This window comes from Arachis ipaensis, chromosome B10 (genome assembly GCF_000816755.2).
Source record: "Arachis ipaensis cultivar K30076 chromosome B10, Araip1.1, whole genome shotgun sequence".
Classification (NCBI taxonomy): domain Eukaryota; kingdom Viridiplantae; phylum Streptophyta; class Magnoliopsida; order Fabales; family Fabaceae; genus Arachis; species Arachis ipaensis.
The window spans coordinates 124949889-124964807 of record NC_029794.2 but is presented as its reverse complement, the minus strand read 5'-3'; the positions used below and the strand labels follow the sequence as shown (position 1 = coordinate 124964807).

Sequence of the window (14919 nt, the reverse complement as noted above, 5' to 3'; positions counted from 1 at the left end):
TTCCAAACCTCCTCAACGAAACCCTAGCACCGCGCTCTGCCGTCCACCACGTCGCACGGATCTGCTTCGTTCGCTTCCTGTTGCTCACTTCTGCTCTGCCACGTCCACTCCGCCGCGTTCTCATCTGCTTCGCCGCGTCCGCCTCTTCTCCGCGGCGTCCTTCTCTTCTCCGACGCGTTCAATGGTGAGCTACTCTCTCTTAGTTTTTCTTTTTATTTCTCCCTTTTTCATTTCCTAATCACATTCCCGGAGTGTTATACTCATCAAAGAATAGATCAAGATATAAGCACCTACTTTTTTTTATATAATTTATGTTCACATTGTAGTGTTGTCAAACTAAATTAATTCCTCGTGATCTCTATTCTTTAGATTTGTGAAAAAGAGTTGAATACTGCTGCATCCTTGTTCTCTAGTCCAATGGTGAACTTCTTTTTGGATCTTGTAGCTTGTTGCGGGGCATAAATAAAATTATGCAAGGATCAGGAATGTTAATACACATGCGTATTTTCTAAATTGATTAATATGCACTGATTAATGGTAATTAATATTAGTTGCTAAAATTGGAATTAGCATGGTATATGTAGCAGCGAACTATAAGTTTTTGCAAAATTCATAGTTTTCTTTTTGATACAGTTTACAGCTGTAAAGAGAGAACTATAATTTGGATCTGAAATTCCTGTGTTGACTAAAAGTTGCTAATGGATCAGGGGAGGAAAAACACACATACAACATATCTGAAAAATTTTGTCGTTCAAATGATTACATTATTTTCAAGGTTTTACAATATGATGATAACTGGCATAAGGAATGGTGAGTTTAAAAGATTTTTACATGATCTCAATTTGATGCTGCTGATCTCATTTTTCCTTTGCAAGTTTAATTACACTTATTTGTGATTTTGTTTATGTTTCCTCCTTTGATGATGATAGATGAAGAGGATGTTTGTCAATTAAGTCGTATTCAGTGATCTGATTAATGAAAGGGTTTATTTTATTTAACCTGTACGTTTTATGCTAAGGCATATGCATAGGTATTTATGCTCTTTTTCTTTCCCGGTTCTGGTAAATGAGAAAAACCTTGCATGAGCTAAAATTTTAGCATATAATTGGATAAAAAATAGATATATAAATCACATCCTGGTTATTGCATGAACTAAAAATTGTTAATTGTTTGGGTTATTAGTGTCATGTTATATTTGATCTAGGATAAATTTAAATATTGTTTTTCAATAATTCAATAGCACCTAATGCAGGGTCAAATTAATAATATCCTGGGTGTTCCAGGAGCTGCACATAAGCTAAAATTTTGGCAATTCAGTTGGAGCAACCAGGGTAATAAGGTTGATTTGGATCATTACAATTATCCTGAGTTTCCGTTTTGTATGCTAAGGTATATGCATACGCATTTATGCTCGTTTTCTTTGTTCTGGTAAATAAAAAAATAGAATTGAGGTTTCAAGGAAAATGATACTGTAAGTTATATTTAACATCTTAGCTTCAGAAATAAGTTGACTGAGTCTTGTCTATGCCACTTGTGAAAATTGTGAATGTAAAATTTTGTTCATAGGATTATCTTGTTCACTCTAACAGGTTAGAACATTGTAGCTGGTGCAGCAAAGAAATAAGTGAAGGGGATCAGATTTCTTGAAGAAAAGATGGGCATTTTCCTCCAACATCTTAAAGATCATCTTTTGATTTACTTGCAATGATATTGATGAGTTAAGTGAATGCAAATTGAAGAGAAGAGAGATGTCAGAAATGGCAAGCAAGCTGCACCTGAAGAAGGAGCTTACCCAAATTCGGAAAGCAGCTCGTGTCTTGAGGGATCCTGGCACCACTTCTTCATGGAAGTCACCACTCAACTCCTCAAGATCTGCATCTGTATCTGCATGGAATTCTGCCTTCAACAACGTCCATGGCCCCACCACAACCACAAAGTTCACTTCCCATTCTCAACTTGACTCTCACGTGAACTCTGTGCCACCTACCACCAACAAGAGGGTCTTCTTGTACAATTGGAAGACCCATAAATCTTCCAGCGACAAGAATGACCGAGACCAAGACGAAGAAGAGGAAGAAGATGCTGCCATTGATGGATCTTCTTCTCTTCTAGGCAGTTTTGAGGACACCTTGAGTGATGCTCACAATGCCTGTGATTCTAAGAGCGACACATACTTAGGCACCGGAGGAGGTGGCCCTCGGTCTTCTTCCATCTTTCGATGTGGAGACACCAATCTTATCTCCTTGGCCACACCCTCTGCCAGAAGAACAGCGCCTCCTAAGAAAAAGAGTAAAAAACCTAACAGCAACACCCTTTCCCATTTGGATCCCATGGCAAAGTTTCAGCATAGAGATACAAATCTCAATCTAGGTAGAAAAGTTTTCAAGTCCAATAATGCATTGTTGGAGGGGCTTCCTCCCATGCCCTTTACCAGGGATGACTCTATTGACCACTCTGATGACACCGAAGACTACTCTAATTCTGAAGATGTGAGACAGGCTTCGGGTTCTGCCACATCCCCTTTGCTCCTCAAACTCAAGCGCAAGAATTGGTCTCGATCTTCCTCAAAGTTATTGCGAACAAGCCGAAAGGAAGACTCCTCTTATTCCTACAGTACTCCTGCATTGTCAACCAGTTCTTACAATAGGTATGGACGCCAATATCCCAGCACTGTTGGCTCTTGGGATGGTACCACAACCTCAATGAACGATGGTGACGATGAGATAGATGATCGGTTGGATTTGCCTGGCCGACAAGGATGTGGAATTCCTTGCTATTGGTCAAAGAGGACTCCCAAACATAGAGGGATGTGTGGGAGTTGTTATTCTCCATCGTTGTCGGATACTTTAAGGAGGAAAGGAAGCAGCATACTTTGTGGCAGTCAAACTATTTATCCCAGACACCGGAGATCCTCTTCGGCCACCCACAAGCGCAGGATGTCTTGGAAGAGTGCTCAGGGTGTTATTCCATTGCTCACTAATGGTGGTGATGGTAGGGTAGGGTCATCTATAGGAACTGGCAGGAGTGACGATGAACTTTCTACAAACTTTGGGGAGCTGGACCTTGAGGGCTTGAGTAGATTGGATGGAAGGCGGTGGTCATCAAGCTGTAGGAGTCAAGAGGGATTGGAGATTATAGCTCTCAATGGGGAAGGGGTGGAGGAGGAAGACACTCCAGAAAATAGTCGGAGTTTCAGCCAGAAGTATAGGCCTATATTCTTCAGTGAATTGATTGGGCAGAATATCGTGGTACAGTCACTTATGAATGCTGTTTCAAGGGGTCGAATAGCTCCTGTTTATCTTTTTCAAGGTCCCCGTGGGACTGGTAAAACATCAACAGCACGAATATTTGCTGCTGCATTGAATTGTGTGGCTCTTGATGAGAGTAAGCCTTGTGGCTACTGCAGGGAATGTACAGATTTTATTTCTGGCAAGAGCAGCGATCTGCTGGAAGTTGACGGAACCAATAAAAAGGGAATTGATAAAGCTAGATATTTACTGAAAAGATTGTCAGTTGCTTCATCATCCGCTTCCACACGATATACAGTTTTTGTCATTGATGAGTGTCACCTGTTACCATCCAAGGCATGGCTGGGGTTTCTCAAGTTTCTCGAGGAACCACCTCAGCGAGTTGTATTCATATTCATCACATCTGATCTTGACAATGTGCCTCGAACAATACAATCCCGATGTCAGAAGTACCTTTATAATAAAATTAAAGATGTGGATATTGTGGATAGATTGAGGAAAATATCTGCTCAGGAGAACCTTGATGTTGAAGAAGATGCTTTGGACCTCATTGCTACAAATGCAGATGGTTCACTTCGAGATGCAGAAACAATGTTGGAACAGCTTAGTTTGCTGGGAAAGAGAATTAGTACTTCTCTTGTCAATGAACTTGTGAGTTTGCTGTAACCATTACTCTTTGACTTTACCATAACTTGTCAATGTGGACTTTCACAAATACTCATTTTAGTCAACATGCTTAGATATCGATATCATTTAACACAACATTGTTTTGTATTTTCCGCAACAGGTGGGAGTTGTTTCAGATGAAAAACTATTGGAACTTTTGGAATTAGCAATGTCATCGAACACTGTAGAGACAGTGAAAAGAGCCAGAGAATTGATGGACTCTGGAGTTGATCCAATGGTTTTGATGTCTCAACTAGCTGGCCTCATTATGGACATCATTGCTGGATCATACACAGTCATTGATTCCAAACCGGATGAAGCATTCTTTGGTGGACGAAGCTGTGAGTACAGTTCTGTTTTGATTTGATGAGAGATGTTTCCTTCCCCTCCGTCTCTTATGTTATTCATCTCAATTTTGGCATTAATATGGAATTGTTTATTTAAAAGTGTGTTCTGAGTCAATATTTTAGAGTGAATTGAGAAGTTCATCTACAGTCATTTAGACTAGAGAGGATACTATAGAGTGAACTATAAGCATTGTGCTGATCATATACTGGTAATTCATGAGCTTTTTATAGGATGTGTTTATTCCTGTGAAACATATCACTAGTATGCTATGATGTCACAGTTTTTTTTTTTTCTTTCTTAGAAAAGTAGTAATAGTAAAACATATACAATTATGCTGTGTTTGTATTTTAAGATTTAATTTGCTTTTAATGGAGTTTTGCAATTGTAGTTTGTGGTACTTTTATCTCTTTCTTGTGTCATCATGCATCATAATAATAAAAACTGTATCCATTAACTATTAAGACTTGAGTTTCATGTTTAGTGAATGACTCGGAGTTGGAGAGGTTAAAGCATTCTTTAAAGCTTCTCTCAGAGGCTGAGAAACAGTTAAGGACTTCCAGTGAACGCTCAACATGGTTCACAGCAACACTCTTGCAACTTGGTTCTATGTCATCTCCAGATCTCACTCAGTCAGGCAGCAGCAGGAGGCCGAGCTGCAAAACAACTGATGATGATCCATCAAGTGCTTCAAGAGAAGTTACTGCTTCCAAGCATATGTCTGACCTTAAATATATGCCCCGGAAGTCAATATCACCTACATCCCAGCAGAAAGCATTAAATGGCAATTCTGGCCATCGAAGGGATATTTCCTCAAACATTGATGGTTTAAGCTTGAAATCAAAGCCATCAAATAGCCCAGTCATAGATGATGGCTCCACAATTGTCTCATCTGATGATATTATGGTTGGCAATATGATGTATAGATGCGTGGATTCTGGAAAGTTACATGATATCTGGGCACGTTGTATTGGGAGGTGTCACTCGAAGACATTGAGGCAGTTGCTACTCAATCATGGAAAGCTTGTATCCATATGTGAAGTTGAAGGTTAGCAGATTATACTTTCTTTGGTCCAAAATTGTATTTCTGCATGCTCAAGGTATTTAGAAGCATTTCTGACAAACACACTTACCTTAAGCTGTTTACTTGAAAGCATAGATTCCAGATGTTTGTCCATAATGGCATTGGATGTTTATAAAGCATTCTCTTATTTGTTGCTGAGGAAAACACATTGTTTGCTTTCATACCTACTAATCAAATCCATAGCAAACTTAATTTCGGATGATTCTGCACACCCTCTATTTTTTTTTTTTCTGATTTATAGTTGTACTATCAGAGGAAGATGATTAATACTTGAGATACAGAATGTGTTCAAAGTAGGTCAACTCGAATTGAAATTACTGTTGGCCGGGAATGAATTGCTTTTTTGTTGATAGGGTAGAGCATTTATCATTTATCAAATTTAATATATATTTCTTTTAATTTTATTGAATGTGTTCAACTGTTCTTTCTTATTCCTTTGCAGTACTAGATTACTCTTTGTTCCTCTTATTTGATTTTGCTCTTTTGCACCTTAGTATTAAAAGCCTTTATCTTTTTCATGTATTGTTCCTAGCCTCCTTATGCAATTGTTCTCTCAGGTGTTTTGGTAGCATATGTTGCATTTGGGGATGGAGATATTAAACTCAGGGCTGAGAGGTTTTCGAGAAGTATTACAAACTCCATGGAGATGGTTCTTAGACGCAATGTAGATGTCAGAATTATCCACTTGCCAGATGGTGTAGGTGAAACTCCGGTTAATATGCCAAGACAGGCTGAGTCAGCATTGACAAGTGAGAAGGAACAAAGAGGAGGTCGCGGGAATGGAACAGATCCTTTGCTTGATGGAAACCTTCAACCTGCAGCCGATTCCTCTGATGTTCTGGGTGAAAGAAATGGTGTGACGGAGAGAAGGCAAGATAATCCAATGCAGAGAATTGAATCCATCATTCGTGAGCAGAGACTGGAAACTGCCTGGTTACAAGCTGTAGAAAAGGGTTCACCAGGATCATTGAGTCGCTTGAGACCTGAGAAGAATCAGGTCCTGCCACAGGAAGGTATCTATTGCATAGATCCAATGGAGTCCACGGATTCAGCAAGATTTTCCTCACAGCAGCATTGGGAAGATGAGCAGAGTAATGATGTCAAAATTTTGAACGTAAAAAATGGAAGGGTCTTGCAGAAAGACCAAACTGGTAGAAGGTATCCCATGTCCCCAAGTTTACTGCATGACAGCAGTTTAGCAGCAAGTTCTGGCAAAGACAATCCGTAAGTCTCTGTTCAATTGCTCTTATGCCACTTTGACAATTAAGAACTGAGAGAAAAGCTGTTACAAAATGTGATCCTACGGTTTAACTTATGAACTTTTTCTCACACCCAGGGTTTGTAGCATTGGTTTAATATTTACAAAAACTGTGGCATGTCAGTGCAAAAATAACCTGGTTTATGTATATAGGGGATATGAATCGAGCTCGGGAGCTGGTGGTTGTGGATTTTTATGCTGGAATAAGGCAAAGCCTAGAAGGGTAGTCAAGGTAAATTTGGTTGTGTTCTCTTTTTCTTTGAAAAGCTTTTCTGCTTGTTCTTTGAATGAAAAGTTGCTTTTCAAGGGTCTCAAATTTTCTGTTGTGAACAGGTACGAGGTGGTACTCCAGTTGGTGCGCGTAAAGTCGGGCGCTTCCCACTGTTTGGGGACTGTGGTAAGCACAAGAAAAGGGACGTGACCACATAAAAAGTTAAAAACCATATTTTTCCGCTGTTGCTTCTGCTCTGCATCTATACCATTCATATACTTCCTCATTTTTTTTCTTCGTCCCTTCTCTTTTTTGTCTGCTTTCTCGAGCGATTCTTCAAGGATGTGAGTGAGAAATGAGTGGGTATGTATCATTTGTGGTTAGGAAATTTCAACTTGTGTGTTCCATTTTCTCCATCCTTTATTTAAGGAATTAAATTAATAAAGAGGGTCAAGCAAACCATTTTGCTTTCTTGAAAATCTTAGTTGCTTTCTCAATGTCCCTTTACATCGAAGTTTACTTTCAAATTCGAGTGATCAAACACGAGCCCATTTCACGCAACTAAAGTTTAGTTATTCGATAATCTTAAAAGGAAAGGGAAAAGAAAATGACCCAATAAAGCTGATCCTCCCAGAACCCGTGATTGTGATCGGAGCATCTGAGCATGCATATAATAACAATAATAATAATTGATACGGCTGTTAGAAGATTCGATTTCATAACTCAGTATTATGCACCATAACTTGGCACAAAGCATTATATTTCGTCCAACGGATTACATTCAGAAATAAAAACGCCCGGTTTGATATTATCACCTGTTAAATTCTAAATAACTACTCTTCAATATAGATGGCAAACAAAAGTTTAACCGACCTATTTCACTTCACCTATAAAGGTATGGGATTTTATCTTTAAGGGATATATTGAATTCACAATATTAATTTAAGTATCGGAGTGCTTTTTACAGGTACATTCCCCCTTTGTTCATACTCTCCCAAGACGTGATATCTTTCTAGACACAAGCTCGGATCTTTCAAGTCTATAGCTCGGCGTTGAAGGAAACAACTCGGCGTTGACTCTCAGACACTGAGTTACGTCCAGGTTACGTACGTAAGAACAATTGGCACCCACCGTGGGGCCGAAGACATAGTTCTTTTCTTCTTCATTGGCCTCACTGCTTTTACATTCGCCCATTGCTGATCTCTCTCCGCCCACACCGTCCGAGCTTTTCCGGATGGTATCTGAGTTGCCACAAGCCAACCAGCGCATGGCGGAAGAGAATCAAATAATGGAAAATCAAATTGCCGAGCTAACTAATGCTCGGATTGAAAACAATGATGCTCGTCAAGAACGAACAGAAGAACACCAATCTGGCCCAACGCACGTATCCGAAACTGCTCGGAATGAAGAAGGTCGACCTCAACAAAATGAAGAAGCTTGACCTCAACATGATGAAGAAGCTTGGCCAGAAAATAAAAACGCTGAGCCCGACAATTCTACTGGACCATTCACGGCCGAGGTGATGAATTTCGAGCTCCCCAGAAGGTTCATCTTACCGACTACATTAGTCCCCTACGATGGGTTAGGAGATCCGAAGAAATATATCAAGAAGTTCAAATCCATAATGATAGTAAACGGTGCATCAGATAAAGTTTTATGCTGTTATTTTCCATCTTATTTAGATGGTCCTGCACTTGATTGGTTTTGCTCTTTGTTTGCAGATTCTATTTCTCGTTTTAAGGAACTTGTGAAGCTTTTCGAAGAGCATTTTGCTGGCTCGGCCATCTATCTGCATGATTCAAATTACCTGAACACAATCAAACAAGGTCAGAATGAAGCCTCAAAGATTACATGACGTGTTTCACAAAGGTGGCTATGAGTATACCAGATTTTCACCCCGAGGTGCAATTGCACGCCATCAAAAGTGGACTCCGACTAGGGAAATTCCAGGAGGCTATTGTTGTCGCCAAAACCATGGCCGAATTCTGTGAAAAGGCGAAAGGCCAGATTGACATTGAAGAACTCCGACAGGCTTGGAAATCAGAAAAGCCCCAGTACAAAGAAGAAGATAGACCACGGGATAGTAAGAAAAGTTTTAAACTAACCCCCCGCCATGACATCATCAAGGAGATCTTAAATTCCAAATTGATCAAGCCTCCACGGAAGGCTGACAACTATCCAGATTCAAAGGGTGCAGACAAATCAAAGTATTGCACTTTTCACCAGAAGCCCGGACATACCACTGGTGAGTGTTTCATCGCGAAAGACCTCTTAGAGCGACTAGCTCGGCAAGGCCATCTCGATAAATACATCGGTGGCCATATTCAACGACGTCCCCCTCCCACTGGCGGCTATAACTCGGCAGGACAGCACAGCCGAGATAAAGAAAGGGCGAGCACAAGTCACCCTGAACAACCAAGAGGAGTTATTAACTGTATTTCTGGAGGTTTTGTAGGTGGAGGCGCAACAAGTTCGGCAAGGAAACGCTCTTACCGAGCTTTGCTCTTCTCCTTTGTTTCTTCATGCTTCCTCCCCGTTGCATGCTCCTCTTCCATTCTCACCAAGCCATTCCTACCTTATACATCTGAAACCACTCACAAACAGCATCAAGGTATCGAATAGAAGGCAAATGGAATAAAATAGATTAAATTAGGCACAAAAGAGCATGTTTTCATAATCAAGCACAATTTAGGAGGAAAGCTCAAAAGCATGCTATTTAATGGAATAATTGTAGGTTTATATGATGAAATCCTCTCAATTCTAACAAAAAATTATCGTAAAATATGGATTCATCAGTGAGCCTCCTTTATAAAAAACTTCAGATGTTCAATATTTAGTTGTGAATTGTTTTAGCCTTTACAATTTAATACTTGGCCGACCTTTCTTGAATAAGTTTTGTGCAATCGTTTCTACAATTCATCTTTGTGTTAAGTTTCCTGCGCAGGATGATACTATCGCAACAATTCACAGTGATACCCGTGACACCTGACAATGTTACAACAATAGTCTCAAGAGACCCAACCGAAGTATAAATACACATATACACCACATCAGCAGCTAGGACGAACTCCCAATCTTGGCCGACCTTGATCCAAGGGCAGACGTTCTCGAACGACCAACCCCAACGAAGGACTTACAAAAAATTTATTTTGCAGATAGCTCGGATAAATTCACCTATGTAGGATCTTTACTAAGCTCGGAAGAAAAAGCCTCATTTCAAAGATTCCTATATCAAAATGCCGACTTATTTGCCTGGACACCTGCAGACATGCCTGGTATTAACCCATCAGTCATCTCCCATAAGCTGGCGTTGGTTCCCTCTGTCCGACCTATAGTACAGAAGAAGTGAAACCTAGGTCTTGAAAGAAAGCAAGCCTCTTTGGAGGAAACTAACAAGCTCGTCAATGCTGGCTTCATAAAAGAGATCAGATTCACAACATGGTTGGCAAACGTCATCATGGTAAAAAAAACATAACGGTAAATGACGCATGTGTGTTGATTTCACTAATCTCAACAAAGCATGCCCAAAAGATTCCTATCCCCTACCATCTATTGATTGCTTAGTAGACAATGCTTCAGGTTATAAGACACTGAGTTTCATGGATGCATATTCTGGCTATAACCAGATTCTAATGCATCCATCTGATCAAAGTAAGACTGCATTTATTATTGAATATGAAAATTACTGCTATTTTAGACTTAAGAATGCAGGGCAACATATCAACACCTTATGGATAAGGTATTCGCAGCACAGATCGGCAGAAACCTAGAAGTTTATGTCGATGACATGGTCGCCAAAACAATGCTCGGCCATCATCATCTTGACGACCTTGTAGAAATATTCAATCAAATACGCAAATACAATATGTGACTCAATCCTGAGAAGTGTGCCTTTGGTGTACAAGGAGGATAATTCTTCGGTTTTATGCTCACCAACCGCGGCATCGAAGCCAATCCAAAAAAATGCCGAGCTGTCTTGGACATGGCGAGCCCGCAAACAATTAAAGAAGTCTAACAATTAACAGGGAGACTTGCTCCACTCTCTAGATTCCTACCTTGTTTAGCTTCTAAATCTTTCTGTTTTTTCCAAACATTGAAAAAGAAAAAAACTTTTCATTAGACTGATGAATGTGAAACTATTTTCACAACTATAAAAAGCACTCTTTCAAAACCACCTATTTTGCAAACACCCTTTCAAGGGAAACTACTTTACTTATATTTATCTGTTACCGATTGGGCCATAAGCTCTGTTCTTATTGCAGAGAGACAGAAACAACAATAGCCGATCTATTTTATTAGCAAGAATTTGCAACATGCCGAACTTGGCTATCCTAAGATAGAGAAGTTAGCCTTAGCTTTGGTGTTGTCAGCCCGACGTCTTTGGCCATACTTTCAAAGCCATGTCATTTATGTCCGCACAGATCAACCTTTAAGACAAGTCCTCCAAAAACCAGAATTAGCTGGCCGATTAGTAAAATAGTCGGTTGAACTCTTCGAATTTGACATCAGATACCAGAGATGAGGTCCCATAAAGTCTCAATACATGGCAGACTTCATTGCTGAGTTCACAGTCCCAGTTTCAATAAATGATTCAACTCAATGGGCCTTGTATGTAGATGGGGCATCTAACCCTCAAGGATGTGGTGCTGGAGTATTACTTGAGGATGGTAATGGGTACGTCATAGAACAATCTTTACACCTTTCCTTCAAAGCGAGCAACAATCAAAATGAGTACGAAGCACTAATCGCCGGTCTCAAACTCGCCACCGATCTAAATATTACCGAACTCAAGGTATATTGTGACTCCTTGCTCGTCATACAATAGGTAAATAACCTGTATCAGGTAAAAGATCCTTTATTATCCAAGTACCTTACTATTGTTCAGAGCTTAATTTCAAAATTTTCTAAATTCAAAATCCAACATATATCTCGTAAACATAATAGCCAAGCTGATATCCTATCTAAGCTCGCCAGTAGACAAACAACTATTGCTTCCCTTCACTAATTCACACTACTTAAACCAAGTATAGATCTACCCGAAATTTTAAGTGTCATACAGGATGCAGATTGGCAAGCACCCTATATAAACTATCTCAGGACTGGAATATTACCAGACAACATTGAAAATACTCGGCAATTTCGCCGACAAGCTTCATTTTTTACAATATAGAACAACTGCCTATATAGACGGAGATTCTCTTGTCCTCTACTTAAATGCCTTTTCAGGTTGGAGGCCGAGCTTGCGCTTGCCGAGGCACACGAAGGAATATGTGGCACACACCTCGGAGTCCGAAGCTTATCCTCCAAGATAATCTGAGCTGGTTTCTTTTGGCCGACATTGCAACAAGATTGTAAAATAAAAGTAAAAAACTATGACAATTGCCAGAAACACAGTCCAATTACACACCTACCAGTCAAAATCCTCCACAATTTAGAGGTAAGTTGACCCTTCCATCAGTGGGGGCTTGACATCCTCGGCCTTTTCCCTTTGGCGGCAGGGCAGGAATTAAAGATCAAACAACATTACTCATCGGTAGAACACCCGCAGACAAATGGATTAGCCGAGGCTGCAAACAAAGTTATTTTACATGCCTTGAGAAAAAAGCTTGACGATGCCAAGGGTCTCTAGGCCGAATTAGTAGCAGAGGTCATATGGGGGGTACAACACCACCATCCACTCAACAACAAAGGAAATGCCCTTCCGACCGGTATATGGGTCGGACACAATGATACCTGTCGAGATCTCCCAAACATCACTCAAAACTCAATTGGCTGACCATAGTACAGCAGATACAGCCCGTCAATATGACTTAGACACCGTTGAAGAAATTCGATCTTCAGCAGCAATCGCATAGTGAGCTATGCAACAACATATAGCTCGGCGATACAACCAGAAACTTCATCCAAGATCCTTTCGGGAAAACGACTTGGTGCTCAGAAGAACTGAACAGGCTAGAAGACCCCAAACCACGGCAAACTAACAGCTAACTGCGAGGGTCCTTTCCGAGTTATTGAAGTACTCAGCAACAAAGCCTACTGATTATAGTCCTTACAGGATAACACTCTGCCTAATACTTGAAATGTATCATCTCTTAAGTTATATTACAGTTAAAAGTCAAGGCCAGGCGAGTACTCTTTTTCCTACTACCAAGATTTTTTCCAAAAAGGCTTTTGCTTGGAGAGGTTTTAACGAGACTTGCCTACCTGCACCTTTGTAATCAAAGGTCCATCAATAGATATATAGAATCTTATATTTTTTACTCTATCTTGCTTTAAGCATTTTTTACTTCTTTTCGACTTCAAACTGTTATCCTGCCAACTTATATTCAGCATCATACTAATTGGATTTTGCCGATTAAATAACAAATTACCGATCTTTGTTAAACAATCCTAACTTTTCAATTATATTTTTATCAGATATAACCGATCTCAACTATTAGCGTCAAATATTTTGATTTGACCTATACAAACGCTATCCTCTCAATTATACGTTCTAAGGGATATAACAATCAAACAACTATTGACTAAAGTCAAGGAAACACAAGCACAATTAAAACGTGCTACCATCAGAAAAACTATACACACGCCTTTATCAAACAAACATCAATAAAAGGCAAATTCAATTAAACACATCTAATCATTCATATTGTGTTTAGGCATCAAAATAATATAAAATCCAAAATAGCTCTATCAAGAGCAAACCAAATTCAAAACAAATAAAAATAGTTCAGTAAAAGCAAATACACAAATCCAATCAAACACCAAATATTACTCAACATTTTCATCCTCTTCTTCAACAACACCGTCATCCTCCACCATGGCCCCATCTCGGACTATCTTTCCTGGATCTATCTGGAAAAAGTTCATTTCAGGGGCTAGAAATTTCGCTCGTAGTAAAGCTCGCTCGAACCTTTCAACAAAGGAGTTAAGAATTGCTGCTTCCTTACTCTTTTTCATCCCTTTCAGCTCTGCTGTCAGTTCAACCATCCGAACGCTCATGCTGGAGAGGTCGGCTTCTTTCTTCTTCACATCCTCCACCTCCTTCGCATAATTTTTCTTGGTCAGCTTTAGCTCTTTCTCAACCTCAGATAGCCTGGCTTCCAATTCGGTAACCCTAGTATTTTTTAACTCGAGCGCTTCTTTTAGTTTTGGATATTGTTTTTGCTCGGCCATCTTCCGATGTTTCTTCCCCTAACTGCGCCGCAAGCTCGCTAACCGAAGACCAACCACCTTGAATGAAAACACAAAACCATAAATCTATTTGCATATCTATATAAACTACATTCAAAACAGTAACATACAATACCTGTATGTATTGATCAATGGCGACGTCCCGCCCAACCTTGTCCGCCAAAGTCACATCTGTCGGAGTCTGACACACCTCATCGGCAACAGCTATATAGGAAAAATCCTTCCCCCACAGTGACGAGCCATTACTTTGATCGGCAACGTCATGCAATCTCTTTTGATTTTCGAAAAACCTTTGAATTTCTTCAATAGGAACTTTACCCTTATCATCCTCGGAACCCTCAGACAGATCCACCACATCAGTTTTTCTCTTCTTCAGAATAACCTTCCTTCTTGCCGACTAAGGCTGATTAACCTTCCTTATGATATGGTTGTTAAAAGATCCAATTTCATAACTCGGCATTAGGCACCATAACTCGGCACAAAGCGTTATATTTCGCCCAACGGATTACATCTTGAAATAAAAACGCCCGACTTATCACCTATTAAATTCTAAATAACTACTCTTCAATACTGATGACAAACAGAAGCGTAACCAACCTATTTCACTCCACCTATAAAGGTATGGTATTTTATCCTTAAGGGATATACTAAATTTACAATACTAACTTAAGTATCGGAGTGCTTTTTGCAGGTGCACTCCCCTTTTGTTCATACTCTCCCAAGACGTGATATCTCTCTGGACACAAGCTCGGATCTTTTAAGTCTATAGCTCAGCCTTGAAGGAAACAACTCGGCGTTGACTCTTAGACACCGAGTTACGTCCAAGTTACGTACGCAAGAACAATAATAATAATAATAATAATAATAATAATAATAATAATAATAATAATAATAATAATAGGATAACTATTCATAC

The 14919-nt window shown here is 39.7% G+C and overlaps 1 protein-coding gene across 5 annotated transcripts; it reads left to right on the top strand.

Annotated features, from left to right (window-relative positions):
* LOC107622884 (protein STICHEL) lies at nucleotides 1-7257 on the top strand. 5 transcript variants are annotated; one of them, XM_016324948.2, is made up of 8 exons: nucleotides 1-184; nucleotides 1284-1389; nucleotides 1590-3899; nucleotides 4036-4255; nucleotides 4744-5307; nucleotides 5901-6567; nucleotides 6755-6833; nucleotides 6935-7257. In XM_016324948.2, the coding sequence occupies exons 3-8, from the start codon at nucleotides 1749-1751 to the stop codon at nucleotides 7028-7030; spliced, it is 3777 nt and encodes a 1258-aa protein (XP_016180434.1). In that variant the 5' UTR covers nucleotides 1-184; nucleotides 1284-1389; nucleotides 1590-1748; the 3' UTR covers nucleotides 7031-7257. The 5 variants fall into 5 exon arrangements, with proteins under 5 accessions (XP_016180434.1, XP_020969236.1, XP_020969238.1 ...); XM_021113577.1 differs by having other exon boundaries at nucleotides 7-184; nucleotides 1253-1389; XM_021113579.1 differs by lacking the exon at nucleotides 1284-1389 and having other exon boundaries at nucleotides 7-184; nucleotides 1605-3899.